At 40.5% G+C, this 23,761-nt stretch overlaps 1 protein-coding gene across 3 annotated transcripts in view; it reads right to left on the reverse strand.

Moving 5' to 3' along the window:
- Positions 1 to 23,761, reverse strand: part of LOC146648089 (laminin subunit alpha-3-like) — a 62,118-nt gene that overhangs the window by 11,278 nt on the left and 27,079 nt on the right. For 2 of the 3 annotated variants that reach the window (XM_085389094.1, XM_085389096.1), the window contains exons 16-58: positions 23,605 to 23,657; positions 23,004 to 23,103; positions 22,156 to 22,208; positions 21,958 to 22,063; positions 19,970 to 20,069; positions 19,701 to 19,857; positions 19,293 to 19,440; positions 18,648 to 18,790; positions 18,411 to 18,514; positions 18,164 to 18,320; positions 17,716 to 17,879; positions 17,448 to 17,556; positions 17,261 to 17,358; positions 16,575 to 16,773; positions 16,286 to 16,412; positions 15,883 to 16,031; positions 15,331 to 15,446; positions 14,878 to 15,089; positions 14,548 to 14,752; positions 12,239 to 12,383; positions 12,003 to 12,143; positions 11,376 to 11,537; positions 9,838 to 9,939; positions 9,662 to 9,745; positions 9,337 to 9,567; positions 5,381 to 5,494; positions 4,583 to 4,701; positions 4,409 to 4,489; positions 4,193 to 4,293; positions 4,037 to 4,090; positions 3,787 to 3,938; positions 3,309 to 3,419; positions 3,114 to 3,216; positions 2,744 to 2,905; positions 2,434 to 2,630; positions 2,049 to 2,165; positions 1,650 to 1,804; positions 1,353 to 1,494; positions 1,129 to 1,228; positions 933 to 1,049; positions 661 to 831; positions 381 to 532; positions 61 to 252 (exon numbers count right to left, since the gene is read on the reverse strand). In XM_085389094.1, coding sequence (XP_085245220.1) covers positions 61 to 252; positions 381 to 532; positions 661 to 831; positions 933 to 1,049; positions 1,129 to 1,228; positions 1,353 to 1,494; positions 1,650 to 1,804; positions 2,049 to 2,165; positions 2,434 to 2,630; positions 2,744 to 2,905; positions 3,114 to 3,216; positions 3,309 to 3,419; positions 3,787 to 3,938; positions 4,037 to 4,090; positions 4,193 to 4,293; positions 4,409 to 4,489; positions 4,583 to 4,701; positions 5,381 to 5,494; positions 9,337 to 9,567; positions 9,662 to 9,745; positions 9,838 to 9,939; positions 11,376 to 11,537; positions 12,003 to 12,143; positions 12,239 to 12,383; positions 14,548 to 14,752; positions 14,878 to 15,089; positions 15,331 to 15,446; positions 15,883 to 16,031; positions 16,286 to 16,412; positions 16,575 to 16,773; positions 17,261 to 17,358; positions 17,448 to 17,556; positions 17,716 to 17,879; positions 18,164 to 18,320; positions 18,411 to 18,514; positions 18,648 to 18,790; positions 19,293 to 19,440; positions 19,701 to 19,857; positions 19,970 to 20,069; positions 21,958 to 22,063; positions 22,156 to 22,208; positions 23,004 to 23,103; positions 23,605 to 23,657 — 5,705 coding nt within the window. Of the gene's footprint in view, positions 1 to 60; positions 253 to 380; positions 533 to 660; positions 832 to 932; positions 1,050 to 1,128; positions 1,229 to 1,352; positions 1,495 to 1,649; positions 1,805 to 2,048; positions 2,166 to 2,433; positions 2,631 to 2,743; positions 2,906 to 3,113; positions 3,217 to 3,308; positions 3,420 to 3,786; positions 3,939 to 4,036; positions 4,091 to 4,192; positions 4,294 to 4,408; positions 4,490 to 4,582; positions 4,702 to 5,380; positions 5,495 to 9,336; positions 9,568 to 9,661; positions 9,746 to 9,837; positions 9,940 to 11,375; positions 11,538 to 12,002; positions 12,144 to 12,238; positions 12,384 to 14,547; positions 14,753 to 14,877; positions 15,090 to 15,330; positions 15,447 to 15,882; positions 16,032 to 16,285; positions 16,413 to 16,574; positions 16,774 to 17,260; positions 17,359 to 17,447; positions 17,557 to 17,715; positions 17,880 to 18,163; positions 18,321 to 18,410; positions 18,515 to 18,647; positions 18,791 to 18,950; positions 19,090 to 19,292; positions 19,441 to 19,700; positions 19,858 to 19,969; positions 20,070 to 21,957; positions 22,064 to 22,155; positions 22,209 to 23,003; positions 23,104 to 23,604; positions 23,658 to 23,761 lie in introns of all 3 variants that reach the window. The other variant, XM_085389095.1, reaches the window with a different exon arrangement.

Consider the following 23,761-nt stretch of genomic DNA (forward strand, 5'->3'; position numbering starts at 1 on the left):
AAATCAGAATAAAAAAACATCACAGCTTTGAAATGTTCATCTGCAGTTGGGAATACTTACATCTCTGTTGCCAAGGTATAACACAAACATGTTATCTTCTGTGGCCTGCCTGCGTCTGCGTTTTCCATCTCCCCGCCCTGAAGGTCTCTGTAGCATCAGAGATATGGTTGTGTAGGCTTTCAGATCATCCAGATTCTTTGGTGGATGAAGCTCCACATGACCATTACCTTGGAAGTTTATAGGGACTGTAACCTGTACAAAACACAAGGGAAAAAAAGGAAAAATGAAGCCCTGCTAGTAAAGATATTATACAGGGAACAGGTATATTTCACTTTTGCTAGGGAGGAAAACCCATAGCTGTATTTACAGAACAACCTTACCTTGTTAGCTGCGTCCCTGGCTTGTTCAATTAGATCTTTGAGCATTTTGATGTTTTCAGATATGTTGCTAATGGGTGAAACCTGTGAGGTCAGGTTCTCTACTGTTGAGATCTTATTGGTCAGAGATGGGATGGTGTTTAGCAAATTATTCACTGGAAAAACAAGAAAGGTGAGAGAAAAAAAAAGTAAACATTTTCTAAAAGTGCATTAAAAACTGGAGAAAAAAGGAAATGCAAAAGTATTGCTGACTGGGTCTAAAAGCAAATTTTCCAAATCTCACCTGTCTGGTTGACATCGTCCAATATACCGTTTAGGTTAGAGCTCCCGGGAGACACATTGATCTTATTAAGTTCGTTTCTCATTTTGTTGAGTTTGTCCATTGTGTCACTGGCTGTTTGATTGGCTGAAGCAGCCTTCTGCTTGGCCTCATTTATCTTAGCTGCAATGTCATCTGGTGGGGAAAAATCAAAAGCAAAAAATAGTTAAGTATCTTACATCTACCAGAAACACTTTAATGTGATTAAAATCACCACATGATTTGCATTACTCTACCTCTCGTGATGTCTTTTAACTGTCCCTGTGCATCAAGAAGGTCTTTCTCAAGAGCTTTCTTCTTCTTCTTGGCATCATTAATGCGCTTATTCAGGTCAGTGATGTTGTCAGCAGTGTCTGTTTGTAGAAACCGAGAATTAGCATCTGCGCTTTTGGGTTATTGTAAATATGATAACTTAAGAAGATGACTGAATACCATTAAGGTCTTTCTCTGCTTGCTCTGCCTCAGTCAGTAGTTCTTTACTCTGACTCTTCAGCTCTTTTGCCTTTTCTGTGAGCTTCTGGTTTGTTACATTCTAAATCAAGAAGAAAAAAACATGTTTTTAAACAACTCTGTATTCATTTGAAAATCCTTTCTAATACTGAATTTACTTCATGTCAAAAAGCATGCCTGTATATTTACTTAAATGTTTGACTTACATTTAAGGTGCTCTCTGCAGCAACTTTGGCTTCCTTAGCAGCTGCCTCGGCTGCATTTATGGCATCTGTGATATTCTTGTAGGCCTCAATAGCATCTTTCGCGTTGCGCACCTCAGTTCGTCCGCTTGCATTCTTCACGGCACTATTATACAAGATGTCATGGAAAGAAAACAACCCAGACACAGAGAGAATTATTTAATTAAACTTTAAAAAAACAAACAAACCAGGAAATCTTATATATCACACACAGCTGACTCCATGTCAATAAACCACTCATTAAAAATTTGGTTTACGTACTCCTCAATATCCTTTGCAATCTTTTCTAGGTTTTTAGCATGGTCTTCGGCAGCCTCCACGATGTCCTTCTTGGCCGCAGCCTTAGAAATTTCATTTACTTTCTTGGTCAAATCCGTCTTGGCGCCATCCAGCTGTGCTGCCAGCTGCTCATACTCCTACAGAGGAAAAGGGGCAGGTGAACGGGTGCAGGTAAAGTCACAATCCCACAAAACAACACTGACCTCACCCGCAAGCACAACAAGCAAAAACAGTGTTCAAGAGCTGAATGAAAGGTATGCTACATAGTTGAAATGTTTTGGTTCATATTATAAATCAGGTAAATAAAAGGCGTGAGAGTGCATAAATCTCAGTGGATGGAATATTTGAGGTAAAAAAAAAAAAAAGCTTTGCCAAATGTACCGTTTTATCGTCTAAGAGCATTTTCACCAAATCTTCTGTTTTCTGTAGCTCATTCTTGGCCAAGGTCATCTGGTCCTCGACTATCTTCCGCTCATTTTTTAAGTCTTCGGTGCGTTTCTGTGGGTAACAAAGGAATCACTTCAATTAGAGAGACTAGCTCTGCTGCAATAAAACATACTACAAGAGTAACACATGAGGCATTTTTACTGTGTTGATAATATCTTATATTTACAATGCGAGTCAAAGTATTACACAAGATATATTTAACTACTAAAACAAAACAAAAAAACAGCTTGGGTCTTTCACGCAAAGTTACAAACTATTAATCAACATGCATGTGTGGTCGTTAGCTAATTAGCTTCTTAGCACCTCTTTCATTCATTACCTGCAGATCTCCTAGTGTCTTAGCATTAAGGCCATTCTGGGCATTGGCATTTTTCACTAAGTCCGCTGCATCTTTCAAGGCCTTGTCCAGCTCTTTCAGCTTGGCTTCGTAACCCTCCAGAAGACCTCGAATCTGATCCGCTGCAGCCTCATTTTCATCACACTGCTTACTTACATTATTTTTGATGTAGTCCAGCACTGAAGTATAAAGAATAAATAATGGGAATGTTATTTGACGTTAATGTTTAACCGTTTCAGTATTCAGAATACACGTGTTATAATCAGGTGCTTCTGGGATTTTACTGTCATACATTTCTTGGCTTCATCGCTTTCTTTCTTTGCAGCGGTCATCTCAGGAGTGAAATTCTTGTCTTCCATCTCTTTCACCATTGTCTTAGCTTTTTCATAAAGCTGAAAGTTTTCAGCAGGCACATCACCCCTCTTATCCTCATTCTCAAGTTCTTTCAGGAGATCTTCAAGCAAACATAACCACACACATATGCAGTTAATATTAAAGGACTGACAGTAGCATTAAATCAGAAAATCATAGAAACTAGTGAACCAATTATAAACGGAACAAAGGACAGAGTAGGGGGACAAAAAAAAGTTTAAAACACAACAGGACAGCGACAAGAAAAGGGACAGAGTTTAGCTTCGAAACGAATGTAATGCTCCTGTTACCTTTTATTTTCTGCTCGATCTTTGATTTCAAATCCTCGGCTCTCTTGTGGGTTTTGTCAGCATCTCCGACTGCATTGTCAGCCTCAGAAGCCCTCTGGTCAGCCTTAATACATAACACAATCCCACACATTCACACACAATTCCTGACATATCAGCACATGAAAGAATATTAACAACGTATTAGGCATCCTATACCTTGTCTTTGAGGGAACGAATGTCGTCTTCAAGAGTGTCCATGTCATTTTCCAGCTGCTCAACTTTGAGTTTTTCTGTATTGACGTCAGAGCGGAATTTGCTAACAAGAACCTGCAAAAGTTACAGTAGCAAAATGTGATTTCAGTGGCGTCAAGTCAGACACTGAAACATGAGGCAGATGAGATTTGTTTTAAGACTTGTTCACTTGTGCCTGTGTATATGTGAAACAAAGGGAGCAGACAAATGTACCACAGAAATTATAAGTGGAAGAATAATGACAAAAACACCCGTCAATGGTCTTTAACTGTGGAACAAAACATACTTTCACTGGTTATCATTATCATCTTGGAACATATTCCCATTGTGTACCATATTGTTTGTGTTTGTGTGTGTGTATAGTGTGCAAAGGACAAATTCTAAACAATCCAATGGCTCTCTCAGAGTTATATGCGGGGGCTACAGTACACTAATGTGTTACCTTGGTGTCTGCCATAGCCTTCTCCAGCTTTTTCAGCCTGTCCTGAGAGGAGGCGCTGGCAGTGGCATTGCCCAGCTCAGCCTTGATCTTTACCAGGTCATTATCTAGCTCCTCTAAGTCATGTAATAAAGTCTGGGCGCAATTATCACACTCTGAAATACAAAAGCAAATGCAATTAGCAAAGAATCAAACCAAATTTAATCAAATAGCATGCCACGCCGTACAGCCTCGAATCTTTCTTTTAATTCACCTTGGCATTGTTCATCTGTGGTTGTGTCTCCTGGCTCCAGTGCATTCTTGCAAACTGTGAAAAAATAAACCCATTAAAAACCACATATTTAAAAATTAAGCCTGACATGATTAAAATGTAGCTTTTTTTTTTTTAAATTAGGTTCCACAAACTTACCTCCAGTTCTGGGATCACAGCTGTTGCCATTGCCAGCACAGTTACAGGGGCGGCAACTTCCTCTTGGGATCAGTGGATCGCCATAGTAACCAGGAGCACACCTATGGGAAAGAGATTTCAAAAAAAGAATAAGAAGACAAATTAGAAATAATCAGCAGTGTTTTAACCTGCACACAATTATATAACAGCCTGATCATTCTATGCAGGGACACTCACCTCTCACACCTGCTACCAGCGTAGCCTGTTCTGCATATACACTCGATGTTTCCATACACCTCTCTGCAACCTACCGCAAAACTGCAGACCCACAAGGAGATTAATTTTTGTCACTAAATTATAAGTGCAATTGTAATATAGCAGTTTAGGCTTTGATTTTTTTTTTTAACTCACTTCTTTGTGCTAGTGGTGAATGGGCATGGGCACGCTCTGCACGTCCTGAGAGCTGCGTCTCCATAGTAACCTTCTTTGCAGCGCTCACATCGATCCCCAGCTGTGTTGTACCGACAGTTCTGAAAAACACATAATGTACCCATTAAAACAGGGCAGAATGAAGATCTAAAAAGATAATAGTGGATATTTAATGTGTGGAAAAAAAACCTGTGTGTACACAGCAGCTAGCATTTGACAGACATGTTTATCTCCCGGAAACCAAGCCTTTTTTATTACACTGGCACAGAAGCAAACATCTGAGGGGCAAGAGGGAAAAAAAACATGCCTCTGCTAAAACTATCAGTAGTGTGTTTGATTTACTTGTTGTGTCCATTTGGCTGTGAATGTGTGCATCCACGCATGCATTGTATCCACAAGCCCAGTCTTGAGTGTGTTGTATCATAATAATACAACAAAGCTTAGTTTAGGAAGTGCATTAAGGCAAATCTATCTATGTAAAGTAAGCGAGGAAGTACAAAAAATGGGAAATCAAATAACGCATAACAAAAAATTCTTTAGATGGTGATTTTTTTTTTAAAACAAACACAGCAACAACTGAAAGGAGGCCGGGTTGTGCAATAAATGTGTGCCAAAAGATGTGCCCTGAAGGTGAGAGGGTCTGGACTCTGACTAAACGATGCATCACAATGGAGTCAGCTGGGCTGAAGTAGTCATTCTTGGTCGTTCATGTTTGTTGCTTTCTGCGTACCAGTGGTCATGGAGTCATACCAGGAGGTAAGAGTTAAGTGTATTTCTTACCAGGCACCGCCCTGTCCTGTCTTCACACTCATCGGAGAGACCGTTGCACTCACAGGCAACACAGAGGGCCAGGAAAGGACTGCTGCCATCTTTGTAGTAACCAGGCTGACATTTCTGAAGAAGAAAAACACAAATGCGAAGACATATAAGTACATCTATATTTAAGGCGATTTTATGTTCAAGGAACTTTGGCAGTATACTTAAAGTTAATTCTCTAATATCATTAAAACACAACATCATCGAGTATACCTTTGATAATATACTGAGAAATATGAGGGGAGGGCAGGGAAATTTGGTAATTTTTGAAGAATTATTTTCAAAAATCTTACTCATTAATTTGCAAACTACCATTAGTTATTAACAATTTTAAAAAATCTGTTTGCCCATATTTCATATCATATTGCACACCTTTTGGACAATATGGAAAAAACCCTAAAACTCAATAAAACACCGCAAACATGTTGTCACACAGGATGAATGTAGCTCTGTTTGGTGTCAGGGAGTGTGAAAATTCAGGCAGAAATTAACTTTCAATCTTTAACTTTTAACCGTTATTCTGATATCATTTGGATTAACGGTTAACTCTTAGCACGCCCTTTGGGGTCAGAGATAACAGTCTTCCAGCGACTAGGGATCTACACTTGACACAGTGTAACCCAGAGTAAAAGTATAAATAACATATCACACCCTCTGATTTTTTACCTGAATCTGAGAACTGGCATCACTGTCATCAATAGAAGGATATTGAAGCATCTGTCCTCTGTCATTTATCGATGGATACTCAATCCTCTGAGTTCCCCGGTCGGTAAGCTTAGGGTATTGTATCCTCTGAGCCCATCTGTCATGAAGTCTGCTGTGCTGGGGTGGATCTGCTCTGTCAAAGGGCCTGTGCCCAGCGCAGCAAAGTCCAATAAAAGTCCAATATATCAGGGTCTGGAGCAGAACCCTTCTACGCCAATATCTATCCATATAGCTATCTGACATTCCCAGTGTTTAGTCCGCGTGAAATAATCTGACACCCTTTCCCTCTGCCTTTTAAATGGAAACGCTCGCACTCAACCGCACCGGTACAAAGAAGACACACCCATTTACCTGACTCAGCCTCTCAGCTCAGCATGAGTGTTTGCAGACACAAGAACACACAAGTGCAAGTGCTTACATGCAGTGTCTGCCCCATTCCTGCTCTTATACGCACACGCACACACAGAATGGTTCAAGACACATTTTGTAGACATAGAGATATTCATGAAGACTCAATGTTTTTAAGTTTTCCTTTTCGCTTGTTATTTTAGGTATATTTGGAATAAACTATTCTATTCTATTCCATTCCATTTTTTTCTATTCTGTTCTATTCGCAGTGAAAAAATGGGTGTAGGATGTGAATGCCCACAAAAGAAATCGGATGTCATCACAGAAAAAAAGAAAATCACAATATTGCTGTATTTACTTCAAAGTTAAAAGGCTGTGGTAATTGAGCCTTTTACTTGAAAAGCAAGTAAAACATTCAGCACGGTATTACCATTCAGTAATATTCTCTGTATACGTGTGTGATTTATAAGAGGGCTTTTGCAAGAATACATGACCAGGAGGCTAGTTAGACATCGATAGACCGCACCTGAATCACGCTGCACAAACACACAGCAGACACAACTAGGCGTGCCGGCTGTATTTACAGACACACGCATATTAGGTGCACTAAGGCAAAATCACTCAGGTTTACGAGTAATGCTATGTTGCTATGCAACACACCTCACACATCAAGGCGAGGCTCGTTGTCATATAGCCTCTGGGCACATGTAGTCAACTTCCTATCAACACACCCAAGATGGTGGATCAAGCACACACACACACGCACACAGAGAGGGGGGCAGTTAGTAATCTATCGCAACAGCACTTCAACAAACAAGCAACATATCTAAAGCTTTTCATTTTTTCCCCTAGTTCACATAATATGTGTTCTCCTTTACACGTTGTTCTCCCCTTTAATAAGCTCTGTTATCATGTTTAATCCACTCCTGGGTGGAAAACTGCACACAAATCAAGTTTGGGAAGCACAAACTACATCAGCCTCTGGATCAACTCAGCCTCCTTTCCATTCAAGGAAAGATTTCCCTTCTACATTTCTCTGCGCTGTATCCACACCAGCGATTATAATTTTATAATCACAAATATTATGTCTGCATGATTGCGCGACGTATCCCAGCCCAGGGCTACATAATTTTTCTGCACAGCTCTCTGGATGTTATTTTCCATCAAATTCCACCCTTGTACATTTTTCTGAGGTAAAGGGTGCGGTTCTTGGCCCAGACATGTCAAGGCAGCCTAGAAATATGAAAGGAGGCCCAGCTCTTCAGTCAATGCACTCCTCCACACTTTCTTGCTTCTTAAACAAATGTTATTGTGAACTAAAGCCAAAATAAAAGTTAGAACTACGTGTGGAGAAACATCTTAGTTAATTGATGAGCTACTGATGTAGTTGCTCATCCCAGCTCATGAGCGATCACAAGTGTGAATCAGAATCAGAATACTTTATTGATCCCTAAAGAAATGATATAGTACAGAAGTACAGAAAGAAAGTGACACGTGTTCTTGTCATTGATTCGCTGTATTGAATTCAAATCTACTGAGAAGTTAAGGAGGCTTACAAAAAGCCAAACTAATCTCATTCACCATCAAAATAAAATATTTCAGTGCAAAGAAATTCCGGAAAAGCTGGGACACTGTTTGAAATGTAAATAAAAACAGATTTAAATGATTTGCAAACCTCATCAAGCCATAATTTAGTCAAAATAGAAGATAGAAAACTTATCAAATGTTTAAGTGAGACATTTTATTATTCGAAGAAAAAAAATGAGCTACTTTATGGCAGCAACACACCTAAAAGAAGTTGGGAAAATGAGCTGATATTTTTCGTGAAATAGTAAAATGTCTCAGATTAAACAGATTGTGTTCTATATGTTCTATTCAAATTAATAAAATACGGAATTGTCAGATTTGTAAATTATTGGGTTCTGTTTTGTATTTGCATTTTACACGGTTTCTCAGTTTTTCAGAACTGGGCTTGTATCACTAGATGATTTGTAGCAACAATGGCCGGGAAAGCATAAAAATATGTTAACTCATCAATGTGTCATTGATCATATTACTCATGTTGCCTTAATGATGATAGGAAAGTCCCAATCGTGCCTTCCTTAATATTAGATTTAACAGGATACGACCGGTATGGACTACATATACAAAAGCTATATTTCAATCACATCATTTGGTATTTCATGACGTTTTTTTCTTTATCATTATGTGCATACAAATTTTATCAACACTGAGAATCTGATAAATCAACTTTAAATTTAACTGACTTGAATTGAACATTGTTCAGTACATCAGGAGTGAAGATTTATTAAGGTTAGGGAGTGAAAATGGAAAAGTGTCCATAAAACAGCAAATTTGACCTTGTTCAGTGGTTCGTTCAGTGGCTCGTTCAGTGGGTCTTTCAGGGGGTCTTTCAGGGGGTAAGGGCCCAATGTGTGTGTATGTGTGTGAAAATTCAATTAAAGAGGTGATCATCTCTTTTATATGTTCAAGTGCATAGTGTGGAGGATGTCATAAGGCCTTGAGGCAATCACATGTAAAACACAATATTTATGAGTGTTTTAAGTTGTAAATCAATCAGATTTGACCCGAACGTGACAGGAAGCCAAGGAGAATGCAAGACTACCAAATACACTATGTGGATAAAAGTACAGGGCCACCTACACAATACACCTAGAGTAGCTGCCATGGAAATCCATGCCATGAAGCTCCCAGCACATAGTTTTTGTGCTGATGTTAATGCGAGAGGAGGTCTGGAACTCTGTAGTTACTGTGTCAGCAGAGCACTGGCAACTTTTAAGCAAAGATTAAGGGAGGTGGCCCAATACTTCTGTCCATACAACATATTTGATGGCCTTCAAACTCACCTCACAGGAGTCACCAGTATACTGAGAGGGGCAGGAACATTTCTCCACTAAGTTACTAGGACCTCCAGTCCCTGAGGTTGTGGCCCCTTCTAGGCCCACCTCACCCAAGCTGAGTCTCTGGCTCTGGGTGAAGTACAAGGCTCGGATTCTAAGGCCCACCAGACCAGCCAAGACCATCATCAGTTCCTCTCTGGAGACAGGCCTGTTGTTGATAGCGTGTCGCCAGTTCCCCTGCAAACAACACAAAGTTTACAGATTTATCCTGAGAAATCAGTATGGAGAGAAAGAGAAAATAAAATGGTTATAAGAAAGTGTAGTCCTTTACCTCCAACATCTGTACTCTGCCTTGATAGAGCCTGTCTGGAAGTGGAGCTTGTGGAGATGTGTGGATCAGAGTCATGTTATGACCCTGAGGAAAAAATAATGACATGGATAAATACACTGCCACTGTAACCAAAAAAGAAAGAAAGAAAAGAAAAGAAAACTCCTAGCATTACGTACAGTTAGGACAACATCAGGTCTTTTCCCAATCGGATTCATCCCCTCACTGGGAATCCCGAATGATTTGGACTGGTAAGTCAGGAAACCACCGTAAGATGAAACCTAAAAAAGGATAGAGACTTCTGTTAGTTAATTTGGAGAAAAAGTTGCATATAGACGGTTAGTGTAAAGGACATTTTAATATATATTCAACATAGATCCTTTTCAGTTGGGAGGTAATGGTGTCACGGCCAGGCGGATCAGCTGCACGCTGATCAGCCCTCTCTGTTTCTCTTCCTCTTCTCTCTCGCCGGGGCGGAACTCACTGTGGGTTCATGCCCTTGGCCCACGCCCTCGGGAGATGAGACCCAGGTGTCTCATTAAGGGGAGCAGCATTTAAGCCAGGAGGTGACTGCTGTTCGTCGCTGGATCGTTGTCTACCACGCGTTAGTAAAGTCAAAGCTACAGCAAGTTTAGTGAAGAGTGTTTTCCTCTGTGCATCGTCCTTAACCCTGTCTCCCTGTCTACAGAACCTCTTGGATTTTTCCCCGTGTGTTTCCCGTGTGGCAGTGTTGGAGTGTGAACCTGTGATCGTGTGAGTGGATATTCTGAAGAACGTATGCTTTCCCTTGGACTTCCCTGGAGACCCCTTCTTCCCCCACTCAGCTGTATATAACACCCCCCTGCACATTCTTGTATATACACCTGGTGACTTGTAAATAAACTCTTCTTGTAAGCATCAGTACCGGAGTCCTGCGCTTGAGTCCTCCTTCCAACCGTAACAAATGGTTAAACTTGTGATTTTTCAGATATCATATATCGTCATATATCATCAGATAGGCCTTTTAATTCCTCCTTTTAAATTGTTTAAGATTTTTGTTTAGAGTTTTGTTGATGTATGCTGACAGCCTTTCTGCACTTCTTCCTGTCTTAGCTGACAATGATGATTGGTGGAGAAAATGTTCCTTTAGCAAAACCAGCAATACAACAGTATAGAAATACCTAAAAAGAATATAATAATACTATAATTAAAATTAAATCATGTGTGGAAATTTAAAAAAAAACAAAACTGGAAGATGCAAAAATGTGAACACACCTGAAATATCGACAATGATCCTTTACTCCAAAACTGTATATATGCACAACAATTATCAGTGAATTGTCATATTCAGTCATGTTAAAGAAGTTTAAAACATGAACGCAACTGGGTTGCCGGATTCTTAGTATGGATCTTGATAATTATAGGTTTACTTTTCAATAGTCAAAGTCAAGGTCAAAGTCAAATTTATTCATATAGCATATTTAAAACAACAACCGTTCACCAAGGTGCTGTACAATAAAGATAATTAAAAGAAATAAAGACACAGGGTGACATGATAAGAGTTCAGAAAAAGAATCATAAAATTAGAAGATTTGAATAAAACAGAGTTTTATTCAAGAATAAAAAAACTAAAAAACATTTTTGTGGAAATGACCTCCAGTATCTGTTTCTCTGTTTAGACAGCAGCACATATTCCCAATAAACAGCATTCCTCGCCATGACGTCTCCACTGACTCACCCTGTTTCCCAGATAGGACAGTGGTGCCACCCAGTGTAATGTTTGAACTGCGGGAGAAAGTTCCTGGATATCTGCCACCACCGTGTTACTGGCTTTGTTCAACACAGATGTAACCTCCTCTCTGTCGGGACTCTCCAAACGCCAGCCCTGCATATCAACAAACTAATAACAGAGAAACGTAAGAAAAAAAATAACTGTGTTTTCCAGATCATTTTTGACGGTAATGTTAGTAAAATGAGTATTATCTGTATTAGTAAAATAGGAGCACACTGATGACTTCTTAAACAGAACACCAGATTAGCAAAGTCGATAACTCCATTTCCAAGACAAGCTTGCAAAAAGGACTTTGCGCAAGACACGGGTGGATGGGTCAATGAGTTCATCCAGTAACTTTAGAGACACTAACAAGAAAAGCTCTATTATAAAGGCACCCTGTTCACAGTAAAACCTGCATCGCGTGGTGTGCATTTGATCTGCTTTACCATAGTTGTTCCTTTTGTGATCAACACCAGCTTTTATTAAAAAACCCATTGTTTGCCACATAACGTCTGTCAGCCAAAAGGCGCTGCAGGCAGAAAATTTTTAAAGGCATTCGTAGACATGCAGGAGCAAGAAAAGCCAACACACCTTCCCCCTGCGTTTGCTGGAGCTCTGACACTGGTCAGTGACTCCAAAGCAGAAGCAGCTGGTACAGCCGAGAGGGTTTGAGGGGTCAAAATAGAAGGACCTTTCCCGACAAGTATCACACCTGACCCCAGCAACATTTCTCTGCAAACGTGGCGGCAATGACAAAGAGAAAGTCAGACAAAGAACACTAAGAAACAGGGAGTTCTTAAATAAGACATTTCATTTATTGAACCGACCTTGCAGAGACACCTTCCTGTGTCTGGGTCACACACATTAGATGTAACTCCACCTTGATTACAGTCACAGGGCAGACAGTCAGGGAAGCGATAATAACCTGGAGCACAGCGATCACACTTCCGGCCTCCAATCCTCGGCTTACAACTGTGTAAAAATGCAGAGACATAATCACAATTAAAGATCTTCAGTGTACATTTGAAACAGAAATGGTCTCTGAACAGCTTGTATGGCAAAGAAAACTGTATGTTTACATCTTATGCATTGCTTTACACTGCTAGCTCCCCATTTCTATAAGAGTGAAAACAGTACTGTGTAATTGTAATATTCTATCAGTAAGGTCTGGATACCTTTAAAATAATCTTTGCATAGTTTTCAGTTCTCACAGCAACATCTATGGAGTTATTCAAGGTAGTTGGCAAGCAAGTTGCTTCAAACATCATTAAAAACTTACAGTTCACATTCTGATTTGATTTAGAGTTTAAGGCAAGAATGAGATGTGTTATCTGTTAGCTTGCGTGGTTGTTTTCATCGCTGTACATAGTTGTTGTTTTGCTGGCTATATGTTTGGACTAGATATGCTGTTGCACAATGAGTTTTTACGGACATGAACATGCTCTCTGATGTTATCACACTGCATAAGAATCTAAACACCTGAAATGCCTAGAGCTTTTTCATGTTACTGTTTTTGACAGAAAAGGAGATGTGTAAAACAACATGACTGGACCGTGAACTGTGAAAGTCAGGGCTGACACCAATGTTTAAAATAACAATTTAAACAGCCTATAGCTGATGCTCGTGCTGTTTTTGATCATTTTGCGTAAAGAAATTAAAAAGAAAATTAAAAAATAAATTAGGCTCTTTGTCACATACTCATGATATCAGCCCATACCAACATTCCCCTAATGTACTGCTGCATCTGTAGACGTAACATCTCATTAATCATGTTGCTGTCATGCTTCATATCTGCTGTTGGAAGCTGCAGGTCAGATTCCAGTCTTTTTTTGTCACCACTCAAGAATCAGTGCATGACAGATTGTTACTCACAAGGGACAGGCATTACAAGCACAGCTGTTTAATAGAGAAACTACACAATCACATAATTAAGAAGAAATAGTTAATTATATCTATCCACTTTTATTCCATTTATCCAATTCAGGGTTTGCGGGGAAACTGGAGGCTATCCCATCCTGGACACATCACCCAAGCACTCATTTACACCTGCAACTAATTTTGAATCAGCAATTAAACTAACTGAAACTAATGTCTCTGGACTGTGGAAGCAAAGTGGAACACCCAAAGAGCACAGCTGGCAAGTGGATTCAAACCTGTGCTGTGTAACCACAGCAGCATTGTGCTGTGCTCCTGAAATATATTGGATGGATGGATGGATGGATGGATGGATGGATGGATGGATGGATGGATGGATGGATGGATGGATGGATGGATGGATGGATGCATGGATGCATGGATGCATGGATGGATGAACTGTCATGATCCTGGCTTTTCCAGCATTTTCAGCTATGGACTCACTTTCCTGTTTGATATTTTCCGTTCGACTTTGTTTTAGTTTTCAGTTTGGATATTACCTCTGCCTAGGTTATGTTTTCATCCTGATCTTGTTAGTTGTTAAGTTTTGAGTTTTGGAGGCACCGTCCAAAGACACAGGGGAAAATATGACATGAAGTGACACAGTGTGTGCCTCTGTCTTAAGTGGATTAAAAAATTGCTAAAGTTGTTTCACATCGCTCAGAGGAACACATGTTTATAGATGCATCCCTACCGAACCCTAACAATGATTCTAGGACAGAACAGCAGCTAAAATAACTCAAATGTTAACCCTTTAACACATATTGTATCATATCTGATTTGAGTTTTTGAGACTTCTACATCATCAGTATGTTGGGTTTTTGGGGGGGTTTCTTCCTAAAAAAACTTCCATAAATTGCACAATACATTTTAAGCAATTTTAAAAAATGGTACATGTAGCAAATACTATGCAAATAAAAATCGTATGTGGAAATTAACATTATTTTTTAAACACATTTGGCTCAAACTCTCCATTTTGTTTTTTAATTAGAATTTTTTGGTAATTATTTCATATTTCAGGCTTTAAGGGGTCAATGATATGATATGAAGTATTTAAAGACTATCGCATGAGATCATAAGAACAAACCTCAGCTTCCATTTATCCTTAGTTAGCAACAGAGCTGGAAAAGTTGCTTTCAAATATGATTTATTTGGCCATTTACAAGGTAAATGCAAATATGGTAACCTGCACAGTTTGCTCTTCGTGTAGGTTTCAGCTCACCTGCACTGACCAGTATTGCGGTCACACTGAGCCCCTGCATTTGCAGCGATGCCGCTTGGGGAGCATTCACAATTCTCACAGCCCAGCAAAGGGTGGTAGCTGAAAGTCTGATTCTGACACACATCGCAGGCCGGTCTGACTGTCTGAGGAGGGCAGATGCAGCGTCCTGTCACTTCGTCGCATAGTCGGCGGCCACAATCACATGCTGCGCAGAGAGGACCGTAATGAGGACAAAATTAGATGCAAATTGTATTTTGAGAGTAAGTAACAAGGAGTGAATGATGACTTAAAAAGAAAAGAACTACAAATCAAAGGTAAATGTTGACTCACGTCTGCAGTAGGGAAATCCGAAGTATCCAGTGGCACACTTTGTGCACTGCCGCCCAATCACATGCGGCCTGCAGGGACACTGTCCTCCAACTGCATCACAGACGCTTCCTGTAGAGCCAGATGTGTCACAGTCGCACGGCAGAGCACCATCGTTATATGCTGCAGCAAGAGAGCGGGACGAGTCTCTGCAGAACTGGGAAGATGTTCTTGGGCTAAAGTGACACACACAAAGATTACTTTTAAATACAAATGTGGTTTTATACTCAAACATGACAGCTAGAGGGCACCATTTCCAAAAACATTGGTGTTTTGAAGGCTGTTACCTCAGCATGGGTAATGAAATATCCCATATATTAATATCAATATATTAAAACCATCAGCTACATATCATCACAAAAAAAACAAACATGTCAAATTGTTGAATGCTTATGTCATTATTTGTTGGATACCTACTCAATATAGAACCCTTCTTCTCGGCACTGCTGTATGAAATCTTCAGATTTATCCAGAGGTTTCTCTCTGAGGAGCTCTGGGGTGTAAACGCTATCAGGTACCAACATGATATAATCCTAAATAAAAGATAGAAACCATATCAAAAACAATCTCATATACCTTACATCTTTGTTTAAGTAATACAGAGTGATAAAGGATTTAAAGTTATTTCGGCTTTTTTATTATTTGCTTCAGCTTAATGGAGAAGGAAAATTAAAGCACACTGAACAGTACACAATCATGGCCCAACCTGCCCCCTGCCTTATACAGCCTGGAAGCTTAGCCTTTATAAACCCACAAGCCACTGCCAGGTAGAATACAGCCGTTTCATTGTTGTTGTTGGGGATATGGCATAACACTGAGGAGAGAGGACCTCAGGATGCCAAGTCCTCAACCTGAACAACACTAGTGCAAAACACAGGCTTCGCATGCCTTCATACTGTAAACAAGTATTTTTATATTTCTCGCTCATTCAGTTCCGATGGTGTTTAACACATAACACAAAACACTGACCAGAATCAGAGTCTTTCTAGGTGGCACCCTCACAGAGATGACGGGTAGCTGCCAAGGATTTCTCTCAAAGTCAAGGGCAATGCGCCCATCAGCGATGACTACCTCCCTGCATCCTGAGACTGCTGGGCAGAACGAAGCATTTATCATGCCTGCAAGAAAAGGACATTTTAAATGGGTAAAGAGAGAAGACAGGAGGGCGCCGCACAGTGACTCATCGCCCTGTTAAAGCCATGTGGGGAAGCTGATCCAAGGCCTCTGCTCATTTTCTCATGAGCATTGGAACTTTATCTGCTCTTAAATAGGAATCAACACCTCTGTGGGAATGATTTCCCAGTCACTGCCAAAGTAAAGAAAAAACATCTAAGGGGAGGCAGTAAGGACTTCATTCCTCTCTAACACTCACCCTTCCATTCACGGCCCGCGTCAACTCGCACTTCCACAGGGAAGGAGATATGTTCAGGCTGGTGATAATGCACTATTATCACATACCCGCCCGGAAGAGGCACATTGGGGGTGAAAGTAATCTCCGTCTGTGAAAAAAAAAAAAAACAACATGAGAAAACCTGAATGAGTGTCTTTTGGTAAATAAATTAAAAAAATAACAAAAAAAACCAGCAGGACAGCACAAACTGAATGTTTTGGGGGCAAAGCTGCTAAATAATTCAACCAGCTGAGGAAGGGCACAGTGATACCTGTGGGAATTTAAGTAGTATCCCATCACACTCAGGTTCACGGACAGGGATCACCCCAGACTGTCGTCTGTGCCTCCAATCCTCAATCTCTCTTTGTTGGGGAGCCACAGCTGGTGTGGACAATAGCTGGCCATCGCGGGCTGCATACAGGATCCAAGCTGAAGTGGGTTTGTCAAACTGCCTCGGGACACAGTGCCAGCTAAACACAGTAAACAAGAATTCAGGTTCAACATGTTTTCACTCTCATATTATTTGTTAAGAATATACAAAAAAATAATTTCATCGTGATACAGAGGCCAATGTTTATAAAGTATCTGAATGATTTTAGAGGCTCAGCAGTGCGGAAGACATTATTGCGTTCATTGTTTTAAATTTGTGGGCATTTTTACGCTGAAGTACAACAACTGCAACAAGTCAATTCTAAGTATTTGTTTGTTGGCTTATTTTTCCCTTCTGAGTAGATTTCCTGTTCTCTGGTCAAGGTGACGTGCACAGCAAATAACAGAGCTCGACACTGACAGCTGGAAAAGCGGTAACATCCAACCCGCTCATTACATTCAGAGACGATTTAGTATGAGAGAAGACTGAGTTAGACTGTAAGTTCAGCCTGAGGTAAGTGAGCTTGCCAACCTCAGGGAATGCATACAATCACACCTGGAAAACAGCTGTGTCCGTTCAAGACTTACGTGTCTTCGGTGAAGCGACCGTGAGTGGAGACGCACAGGACTTTAGGGTCTACATACTCAATGGAGAACTCATCTGCAGGAACCGCGTACACTTTATACTACACAGAGAAAAAGATGTCTTTAAAGCTCCATGTTGCTGCCTCGATATGAAGCTGTGACGCATCTTTTGGGCAAACTTTTCACTTACCAGAAGGAATGATGCTGTGGAGGTCTGCAAGAGGACTTCAGTCCTGTGACTTAGCTGAAACACTGCTACTTGGTTTCTGTTGTCCACCGCCACACTTCGACACAGATTGCTGCACGGGTTAGGAAACACAACAACACGTACATGAAACGTGCACATATTATTTAAGCTTCTATCTCTAGGATATTGATAAGTATTCAGTTAATAAAGACCTAAATCAAATCAATATTACTACAAGTAATGTTATCAAAGCATCAAGTGTGGGATTCACCTGAAGGCACAGCTGTAAATATTAGCCCTGCCCATAACCGGGTCAACTGATTGTCCACTGATGAGTATGTTGACATTTTGGACAGTGTCCACCTCGCTGGCATACTCCAGAATAAGCATGTATGGCCCAGAATCAGGTACAGGCAGGCTGAGCTGCAGCTGAGACTAGAGGAGACAGAACATTTATTTAAGGGAGACATTCAGGCATTTTAGGATAATAAAACTGAAAAACATAAACCGCAAGAAGAATAAATCAAACATCAATATATAAGATTGATTGATTATCATTGGGAAGTAAGATCCAGTCTATAAACTGAACTGCAGTCTCGCGGTTTTATTCCGGACTTTAGCACAGATAAAGGGAACCTGTTTTTTTCTTTTAATAGCTTAACCGTTTTTACACCGCACACGCAATTTTTACACTAACATTCATCTTTAAAATACTGAACCTGTCTCCCATTGAGAGCAGCCATTTCAGGGTGATCAGGGGTGAGGCGCCGCACACGAGCCTGTCTCCTCTTGCGCCCACGCCGGGTTGTGAATTTTCCCTGTGAGCCCAGTGTGGAGCTGAAGCCATCCAGGGCTATGTGCTTATACAACAGACAGCTGAGACACACGCACACACGCAAAAAGAAAAACGTTAACAATCTACCAACAACAAGAAAGATGAGAAAAATAGTGGAGAATGAAATTTACTTTTCATGCTTGTTTGCGGTGGGTAAATATGTGCATGGCTGAGTGATCTTTTCCTGCAGGAGAGGCGCTTCATAGTAATCCTGGGGTAGTAACACTAAGTAGTCCTGATAAAGGCAATGACACAGAGTGACAATACATATATATATTGTTTTTTTAAACTTGCAAAACACCACATGACCAGTAATTTTCCACTTTTAAAATGACATCTATACATCAGTGATTTCTTTATAAACTTACCAGGAGAACTCCTTCTGCTCTTATGTGCATGATCCATGTCCCAGGAATCAATTCAAAGGGCTCAGCAAAGCCCTCTCCAGGCACAGTGAGGAAGGATGGGGACGGACTAACGGGAAATATTACTTCTTTACTCTGTTCTGACCCTGCAGAGCACCGAGCACAGATGGCTTTAATGTCAGACACTGGCAAACAGACATTTTCCAAATCAAGACAGCACGCCTGGATTTAGAATGCATGACGGGTTAGAGTTGACATTTTAATGGTGAAATATGGGAGATGCTTCCATTTCAGAGGCAGCCTTACCTGGAGTGCCTCTGCTATTGGTCGCCTTGATGCTAGCAATCACACGGGTGCTGCTGGGGTTACTGAACCGCAGAACAACACGGAACAAATGCTGCCTCCCATCTTTCGCCTCAACATGCACTGTTACTCTGACTTCAGTCTGCGGGGAGGACAACAACACACACAGCTGACTGCGAGGGTAGGGGTTTGAGTAGATGACGAAGGAACAACGTTAAAGAAAAGCAAAAGTTAAAACTGAAGTTAGGTGGATGAGAAGTCAGGCAATGAGAGAGTATTAATCAACAGGCAGCAAGCAAGGTGAAGAAAGCATAACAGGAGGAGCAAAGCAGACCCTTCACTTACAGTCACAGCAAGACTGATAGCCAGTTTCATCCACCACCAAGATCCAAGCTCGCACTTGTGCTCTCCCCTTGTGTCGGGGGGTGGCGTAGTGCATTAGAATATGGAAAGGTCCAGAAAAGCCAACAGTGAGCATTAAGATCACCTCTGGCTGAAGAGAGAGAGTGTTAGTGCTAAGAGAGCTGATGTCCTCAATTGTGTATCAGCACTGAAATTACAAAAGGCTGTGCACTCAGGTGAAGATTATTTGTGCTGTGGCAAAAGCAAAAGAATCACAGTGGTAACAGAGAAGACTGGAAAAGGAAAATTGTGATAATACAAAAGTGGCAGACACTACTAGTCTCATGTAATTTATACAACAATGGCATTAAAGCATCCGATACATTAATGCACAAGTTTGAATGGACGAACCTGTGCGGGGGACATCACAGCGTAACCTCTCCAGCTGAAGTCTGGGAACTCCTGGGAGCTATAACCAAAGCGTACTGGTCTGGAATTTGGTGAGGTACCATCCTCCACCTCAAACTTCAGCTGGTGCAGAGTGGGAAAGTAGTAGCCAGGTGCTGGCCTGGTAAAAAAAAAAAAAAAAAAAGTTAAATCGTTTGATTAAATGCTGCAAATATGTTAAAAAGAACCATTTTCATCCCAATTTAATGACATTAAAATCTGCCATGTCTTACTCGGTGCATTTATGGCCAATGATATTCCTCCGACACTGGCACTGTCCCGATATGTCATTGCATGCCATGCCAATGGCACCACCTATATCGCATTGGCAACCTTTTGAGGGAATAGAAAAAAAACAATCATTTTCTACATCAAACATGTTCCTTTATGTGATATTACACTGAAAATCAGTGCTTCTTCTCTGACCATACGTTGGAGTTGTTTTGGGGCACATATTATGCAACTGTCCTTCTGAATATGAAAATATTTACACTCAACCAGATGCCAAGATTTATCACCGCCGTTACAGAAAGTACCCTATTTAAATATGTCAGCATTTGGTTGTCTTTTGAAAAAACATTTTTTATTTTGCGCATGTTCTTGAAATCCTCGTGAGACTATCTTTTCACAGAAATACTTCTTTAGGAGACGTAGGTGTCAAAGCAGTAATGTTTACTACATCCTGGCATCAAGAAGGACAAAGACGACCACAAGCCCTCACTGGATGCACTATCACACATTTCTGAAGGCTGTTTTTCAACAGGGAGAATTTATACTTTTGTAATATTCTTTGGTTTACATAAGAAAAAGAAGGTCCTCTGTTATCTTCCTTAGATAGAAGATCCCTGACAGACCTTGGGGCCTCCCAAGATGAAAATAAGGGACGCCTGAGCAGAAACCACAAGGACGGCATCAGGGTTAGGTCACTGCACTCCTAATAAGCTGCACTAAGCATGACCTTTCAGACCTCACCTATAAAAAATATTCTGTGCACTTTGCCGTTTATTTTTATTATAATATATATTTAACACGTTAAGCCATAAGAAAGGATGATTTGTGCATTTTAACCTTTAGAAACTTTCATCAAAGATCATTAATCTGCATTCAGTATTGTTTTCAACAATGAAAGATAAAAAAAAAGCTTTGATGATTGAAATGTCTTGGTGTCCCTAAACTTCAGAGGAGATCTGTACTGTACTATGCATTAGTACTTATATACTAATAAAGTGGTTGTTCTTATTACTAAGGGACAATAACATTTAATGTTTAAATGTATCCAATGCAAAGTTTCAGGCTTAACAGAGAAACTTAACAACCTTGTTTATGTTCAACAGAGGTTTTATTAAAAGTTTTGTCAAGCAAATAAGCAAGTAGAATTAGTGCATTGTGCAAATATGTATCGGAATTTCAGGAGCAGGACCACGCCAAACACGCTCCTTCCGGCTGTCATCTATATAGGTTCCCCCAGTTCTGCAAGCTGATCATTCTCATTTACGTGCCCCACCCTCCCTCCCTCCTTGTTCTCCATTCTTCAGCTTCTTCACTTCTATTTACTACATGGGGATCTGCCAGGCCCGGGAGCCGTCGCCAGTCCCCTTCGAGGCTTTCTTCAAACCGCAGCTCAATTCATGTCAAAGCATTCACTTTTACCTACTAAAATGCTGTCAAACCTAAAATGAGGACATGGGCCCAGTTAGTGAAATGAGAATTAAAGTCCACTAAGAGGTCAAGGAGATTAAAAGACAGTCACATCAACGTAACTTAGTCTAATTTCACGAAAATCTAACCAATACTGCAGGACAACAAGGGATTCCTGTAAAAGCGAAAAAGCCCCCAAGAAATAACAAATATGAATTTAAAAATTTGAGTGAAGAGCCACTAGGTCATCACTGTTTGTAAGTTTAGCTGAATGCTGCCCACTACTGTGGCAGGAGTAGCAATTCTTATCGATTATGCTGTTGCTGACCAGTCTTTTGGCTGGTTAAGATAAAAGCTTAAAACAGCACTAAGGCACCTGTTTTTCAGTCAACGCAATAATTTCTAACAATAGTCAGTGTTGCACTGAGGTTGGCTCGCTAAATATTTAAAGTCATTGGTAAAAACAGCAAAAAAGGAAGTATGCTTGGTTGCTATTTTCTTTCTTAACTGTGTAGCCTTTAATAATACAGCACATGTAAGAAAGAACCAAGGTTGGAAGTTCAGCAAAGAAACACATTCTCACCTTGACACCCGTAATAATTCTTTTTCTGCAGCAGGAAGTATCCATCTTTGCAGGAGTCACACGCATGCCCGCATGTATTAGGCTTACAGTGACACTGTCCACTTTTCTGTGCAAGCAGACCATCAAGAGATGATTAATGCTGCAAATGTGCGGCTATTCAAACTGCTGACATTAACACGACCACATGAAAACACTCACCTGTTCACACTCTCCAACACCACTCAGAGTCCCTTTCAGGTCACAATGACACTCTGGTATGAGAGACAAAAATGGGTGAGGTTATGAAAATGTAAATGGGAGAGGGGGTGGGGGGCTCTACAGTGAATAGACACTGATTGCAGGTTTTTGCAAAATTCACGGGTGAAACACAACATTGTAAAACCCTCCAGCCTTCAGAGATTTGCACATCAAAGGTCCAAAGGAGCTTTTCAGGCTGCAGCTTGCGTTCAGCCGAGTGGGGAAAAAAAGAAAACTTTTCCCTCAATGTCCAGCCACAGTCAACCAGATGCATTCTTGGGATATTAAAAACACCCCACCCCACTCCTTCTTGAGCATTGAGGGAACGTGGTAGCGATAACAGTTTTGCAAGAGAGCAGAGCAGTAACAACAGACATATGTGAACAAAGCCAGGAGCTGTTCTCCTTAGTTTCCACTATATTAAAAAGTTTCAATTGAATAAAGCAGGAGCAGCTTTTGTAGAGGTTATAAAAGTAGATGTTCAGACGTTCTATTTTTAATGTGTCACTGGATACTTTTTTATGCAATCTCAGGAGGAAATCTCACAGTGGAAGCAGGCAGCAGGGATTTGCCTGTATAATGTGTTATTCTTCAAAGGCAGAACCAGCCTTGTTGATAGAGGTACGTTGACGTATAAGATGGGACAAAGCTCATATCAGTACCTTGTCAGATTGTTCCTGGCAATTTAAAAGCCTTGAGAAATATATGGTCAGAATTAGGACATTTTTGCCTCTATGGATGCCAAATAAGCATTTTTCTGTCATGTTTCCCCCTTTTTTCCTTTATTATTCAAATTCCTTTTTACTTACCGATACAGCCACGGGGATTGTCTACAGCTAGATTCCAGTATAGAGGTTTACACCTGTCACACAGGGTTCCCTCTACATTTGCTAGGCAGCGGCAAGAGCCCTGAAACAACAGATAAGGAGTCTGAGAATTGTTGAGACTGGTAGCTACTGTTGAAAGCCTTATATTTGTTTAAAATCAGAGCGATAAAATCAACTGCAAGTGCCTGCATTTTCTATAAAGATGTTTCTTTACACTGAAACTTGGCAGCATTTCTTTCTTTCTTCTAAGTGTGCATTATGCTCCAAACTGAAAGGTGACTCTCAGAAATACTTCAATAGATGCCTAAATAAATACTACGTGTTGTTTTTCCCCTTTATAATGGAAGGAAGCCTCTTTTCCTTTTTTAATTTCCTTTGGTTTTCACCAGAAAAACACTTCCTTGTGAAACCGCGCAGGATGACGTGGAGTTGTGTTATCAGTTGTAGGGCTGTTAGTCAATGCAAACCCACACCCATCACTGGATTTATACTGTGACCACTTCTATCAGCAAGGAAAATAAAAGCTTGTTCCAGATAGGGCCACGATGCACAGAAAAATGCAACTTAACAGAGAGCGGCTCACCGTTCGAGGATCAGACGCTTCAGTTCCTGCTGTGTTACACACACTGATGGAGGCTGGAAGGACAAAATGAAAAAGGAAAAGGTAATATTACTGAGCTTCAACAATAACCACAGCAACAGCAAACAATAATGACCTAAATAACACATCTACCCGCTGT

Source organism: Rhamphochromis longiceps, linkage group LG18 (assembly GCF_057381845.1).
Source record: "Rhamphochromis longiceps isolate RC_006_pf linkage group LG18, R_longiceps_female_GT1.1, whole genome shotgun sequence".
Classification (NCBI taxonomy): domain Eukaryota; kingdom Metazoa; phylum Chordata; class Actinopteri; order Cichliformes; family Cichlidae; genus Rhamphochromis; species Rhamphochromis longiceps.